Here is a 5,258-nt window from a genome sequence, read left to right as displayed (position 1 = left end):
AGGCAGGAGCAGAGATGCTCTTTAGGAGCAAATGCCCCTCTCTGCTCCAAATAACCCAGGGATTTTTGGCTCTACAAACCTCCAAAAATGGGGTGAAATCCTTCTGATTTCCCCTGAATTAAGAGGATGTGCAAAGCAGAATTCCTGCTCCAGTTAAACAGCCCAGGCTCTCAAACCCTTTAAAGCTCAGCCTGGGATTCTCTCACCTGGTTTTGTTTAACAAACACTCGAGAACCTCCTGCAACTTAACTCCAAGATAAAAAAAAAACCAAACAGGGAAACAATTCCTCCAAAACCCCCCCAAACTCACCTGTATTACTAAAGGTTTGAGCTGGTTGGGCTCGGGCCCTTCCAGGATGCATCCAAAGGCCATCACGGCCGCGTCCCGGTACCTCCAGTCGGGGTTCTTGATGTGCTCCTTGATGAAGGGCAGCACGTGGGGGACGATGTCGTCCTCGCAGCACGTGGCCAGCAGCATCAGGCACACCCCAGCAGCCTTGCAGGGGTTCCAGTCGTCGTCGTCGTCGTTCTCGTCCTGAAAAAAGCGCCGGGAATGTTCCTCGGGATCCGCGGGATTCACCCGCGGTCGGTGTTGGATTTAAATCCTTCCCAGTCTGGCAGAGGGGTTACTCACACCCTCTGCACCTTCCCAACCTGGAGTAAAGCTCTGCTGACACACCTGGAGTGGCCTCACCTGCTTCCCCAACTCCCTCTCCCTCTCATCCAGGCGGAGGTTTTATCGCCTGGATCCGTTATCATCCATCCCAGAGTGATCCCGAGGGATTTTTGGCTCTACGAGCCTCCAAAACCAGGGAATTCTCCTTCAATTAAAGCATGTTCAAAGCAGAATTCCTGCTCCAAATAATCCAGGTAATTTCTGGTTCTACAAACCTCCAAAAATGGGTGAAATCCTTCTGATTTTCCTTGAATTAAGAGGATGTTCAAAGCAGAATTCCTGCTCCAAATAATCCAGGGATTTTTGGCTCTGCAAGCCTCCAAAATCAGGTGATATCCTTCTAATTCTCCTTAAATTAAAGCATGTTCAAAGTACAATTCCTGCTCCAAATAATCCAGAAATTTTAGCCCTACAAACCTTCAAGACCAGGTGACATCCTTCTGATTTTCCTTAAATTAAGGCATGTTCAAAGCAGAATTCTTGCTCCAAATAATCCAGGTAATTTTTGGTTCTACAAACTTCCAAAACCAGGTGGCATCCTTCTGATTTTCCTTGAATTAAGAGGATGTTCAAAGCAGAATTCCTGCTCCAATTAACCCAGGGATTTTCAGCCCTACAAACCTCCAAAACCAGGTGACATACTTCTGATTTTCCTTAAATTAAGAGCATGCACAAGCCAGAATTCCTGCTCTAACTAACCCAGGGATTTTTGGCTCTGCAAGCCTCCAAATCCAGGTGATGTCCTTCTAATTCTCCTTAAATTAAAGGATGTGCAAACCAGAATTCCTGCTCCAAATAACCCAGGTTATTTTTGGCTCTAAAAACTTCCAAAAATGGGTGAAATCCTTCTGATTTTCCCTGAATTTAGAGGATGTTCAAAGCAGAATTCCTGCTCCAAATAACCCAGGTTATTTTTGGTTCTAAAAACCTCCAAAAATGGGTGAAATCCTTCTGATTTTCCTTGAATTAAGAGCATGTTCAAAGCAGAACTCCTGCTCCAAATAATTCAGGTAATTTTTGGTTCTACAAACTTCCAAAAACAGGTGAAATCCTTCTGATTTTCCCTTAAATTAAAGCATGTCCAAAGCAGAATTCCTGCTCCAAATAATCCAGGGATTTTCAGCCCTACAAGCCTCCAAAACTAGGTGGTGTCCTTCTAACTCTCCTTAAATTAAAGCATGTCCAAAGCAGAATTCCTGCTCCAAATAACCCAGGTAATTTTTGGTTCTACAAACTTCCAAAAATGGGTGAAATCCTTCTGATTTTCCCTGAATTTAGAGGATGTTCAAAGCAGAATTCCTGCTCCAGTTAAACAGCCCAGGCTCTTAAACCTTTTAAAGCTCAGCCTGGGATCCTCTCACCTGTTTTGTTTAACAAGCACTTGAGAACCTCCTGCAATTCAACTCCAAGATAAAAAAACAAACAGGGAAACAATTCCCTGGATTCATTCAGAGTATTTTTCCCAGCCAAATGAACTCTGTCCCCTCACAGCTTAATTAACAGTTTTATTTTCTAATTAGACCTGCTGCAGCAATTCCATTAGTTTTGATTAGCCTGGGAAGCACAGCCCCAAACAAGTCCCTGGGAAGTGTTTAATGGGCACTAAATAAACACTCCAGGCTCAAAGATTCCAGGAGCTGGAGCTCAGAATGTGCAACACCGGGTTTCATTCCATCAATATTTCGTTAGGAAATGCAGGGAATTATCACCAAACCTCTCCAGAAATCCCAAATGCAGGGATGTGTGAACAGAACAGAGCAGGGCAAAAGCTGCTGGAGGCAGTTCCACAGTCTCAGCCCCAAAACTGATGCATCATTTGCTCAGAGTGGTGCATGAAATCTCATCACAGACCCAGGAACTGCCACCACCTGGAGCAAGAACCCACTTCCCAAGGCAGCCAGGAGCACCCTGATCCCACAGGAATTCTGAACTCACCTGCTTGGTCAAGGTCTGTGTGAGGATTGGGACCAAATACTGCAGTGCCCCCTTGGCATAGAACTTGCTGGTGTGCTCTGGAGGCCTCCCTTGTTCTGCTGCCTGGAAAAAAAAGGGGTAAAAAAGGGGGTTTTCAGTGGCTAAAGAGGTTGAATTTATCATAAACTCCCTTTAAAGTTATTATGTAATATATTTAAAATATATATAAAAATATATATAAAAATTATATACATATAATAGATATCATAACATATGACATAATGTATTTTATGTATATTACATAATATATATAACATATATATATGTTTTATATATATAACACATATATATGACAATAATAGAACATTATACATCATATTAGACATGCTATATATTATATTATATATTATACATTATATGTAATGATTACATTATATTATACATCATGTTACTACCTATCATATTTTAACAGATATTTTACATTATGTTATAAATACTAATATATCCATAACATTAATTGTACAGTATATAAATATATATTATTTATATAAAATATATAGTAGAAAAATAAATTATTATTTATTATTTACTACTACTACTACTACTAATTATTATTATATTGTTGTTGTTGTTGTTATTAATTCTTATAAACCCCAAACTCCCTTTCCATGCTTTCCTCTCCTTCCCCAACACAAATCCAAAGCCAGGAAGCTCAAGGACACCCAAATTAAACATTCCAACACCCCAGCTGAATTTCCCATTCCATGCACGCCCAGATCCCTCCTCCCAGGGCACAATTATCCCTATTTTCAGTTCCCAGGTCTAATTAACAAGTGGCCCCGAGGTGAAGGAGCAAAAGGTGCTCAGCAAAGCACCCAACCCCACGTGCTGCTGCCTGTCCTTTTTCTCCTTGCCTTTTTCAACATAAATATATATTTAGCTGCTTTTTAAAGATGGAAATGATTCATCTCTCCAGCCCTTCAAAGTTTCAGCTGTTGTGGATCTCTGCAGCTCATTTATGCAAACAGCATCTGCATGCAGAACAATACCCCCCAAAAATCCAGCCCCAGCCATTCCAAGGGATAATTTTGCTTTTATTCCACCCATAGTTTTATATTTAACTCATAAATAATGGGTTGTGTAGAATGGGATCAACCCTTCTGCAGGCTGGGGTGGGACTGAGCCCCTCATGGCTGAGACAGACCCCAAAATTTAAGGGCACAGAGGCCCCCAAAACGGAAGGTAATTAAAGAACTGCTCTGGATTTCCTGGGACACAGAAATAAAACGACTCCAAACATTCCTCAAGAGCAGCAGCTCCAAGATCTGAGAATTCCCTGGCCTGGAGTCCATGCTTGGTGCACATTTAGGTTATCCCTGGAGCTGGAGCTGGCTCTGGAATGTTAACAAGGGATCAGGTCCCTGTCAGGGATCGCTGGCACAGCCCCAGACCTGTCCCAGAACCTCCAGCTCCATTCCCAGCCCGGTTGGGAAGGATTTTCCTCTCTTCATCTGCTCTAGGAAGGGAAAGGGGCAGAGCTGAGCTTCACTCAGAGCTTTACCTTGAACCACAGAGCTCCAAAACAACCCCAATCCCTCTCCAGGAGGAGGGAGAGGCCCTGGCACAGGTTGCCCAGAGAAATTTTGGATGCCCCTGGATCCCTGGAAGTGTCCAAGGCCAGACTTGGAGCAACCTGGGATAGTGGGAGGTGTCCCTGCCCACAGCAGGGGGTGGCACTGGATCTTTAAGGTCCCTTCCAACCCAAAACATGCTGGGAATTCCATGATTAAATCTTGCAGTGACTATGCAGATCTAAATTTTTGGTGTTATTAAACCAGCACTTTTTGGATCATTATTCCATTAATCATATGCATTATTTTCAGGAAAAATCTGGGAGAGGCCTGGGACAGGAGCAGCATCTGTGTTTAAGTGCAGCACGACGTGGAAATAGGAAATAAAAGTGGGTTAATGGGGTTATTTTAAAGAAAATACCAGGTTTGACAGGGCTTGGAGCAACCTGGTCTGACAGAAAGTGTCCCTGCCTGTGGCAGGAGGTGGAACTGGAATTTTAAGGTCCTTTCAACCCAAACCATTCCATGATTGTGTGATTAAAGAAAATACCAGGTTTGACAGGGCTTGGAGCAACCTGGTCTGATAGAAAGTGTCCCTGCCCATGGTAGGAGGTGGAACTGGAATTTTAAGACCCTTCCAACCCAAACCATTCCAGGTTTGACAGGGCTTGGAGCAACCTGGCCTGACAGAAAGTGTCCCTGCCCGTGGCAGGAGGTGGAACTGGAATTTTAAGGTCCTTCCAACCCAAATCATTTAATCACAGATTAAATGTGTGATTAAAGAAAATTCCCAATGCAGCCTCCTCAGCCGAAGCCTCGTGGAGCAGAATAACCTGAGCCCTGCTCACCACTGCAGTGTTTCAAACCATTCCTCCCCCATAAATGGGAATTCCAAAACGGGAATTCCAAAGCTCCCATTTTAAAAAGTGCCCAAAATAAAAAGGAGAAACCAAGGCAGGTTTTTTTTAAGGAAAAAAAATAAGGAAACAAAACTCTGCTGTTTTCCCTGAACCGTCTCAGCAGCAGCAGCAGCCCCGGCCTGGGGGGGGCTCGGGTGGGTTCCCCCCTTTGGGAGAACATTCCCACGACATTCCCAG

At 43.5% G+C, this 5,258-nt stretch overlaps 1 protein-coding gene across 1 annotated transcript in view; it reads right to left on the bottom strand.

The window, feature by feature from the left end:
- The window catches only part of KPNB1 (karyopherin subunit beta 1), a 23,240-nt gene that overhangs the window by 11,331 nt on the left and 6,651 nt on the right, over positions 1–5,258 (bottom strand). The window contains exons 6-7 of the mRNA XM_027702696.1: positions 2,612–2,713; positions 311–535 (exon numbers count right to left, since the gene is read on the bottom strand). Coding sequence (XP_027558497.1) covers positions 311–535; positions 2,612–2,713 — 327 coding nt within the window. The remainder of the gene's footprint in view (positions 1–310; positions 536–2,611; positions 2,714–5,258) is intronic.

The sequence above is a fragment of the Neopelma chrysocephalum genome, unplaced genomic scaffold (genome assembly GCF_003984885.1).
Source record: "Neopelma chrysocephalum unplaced genomic scaffold, ASM398488v2 Primary Assembly neopelma1_192, whole genome shotgun sequence".
NCBI classification, from domain to species: domain Eukaryota; kingdom Metazoa; phylum Chordata; class Aves; order Passeriformes; family Pipridae; genus Neopelma; species Neopelma chrysocephalum.
Note: the sequence above shows the minus strand (reverse complement) of the source record. Positions and strands in the feature narration are given on the sequence as shown.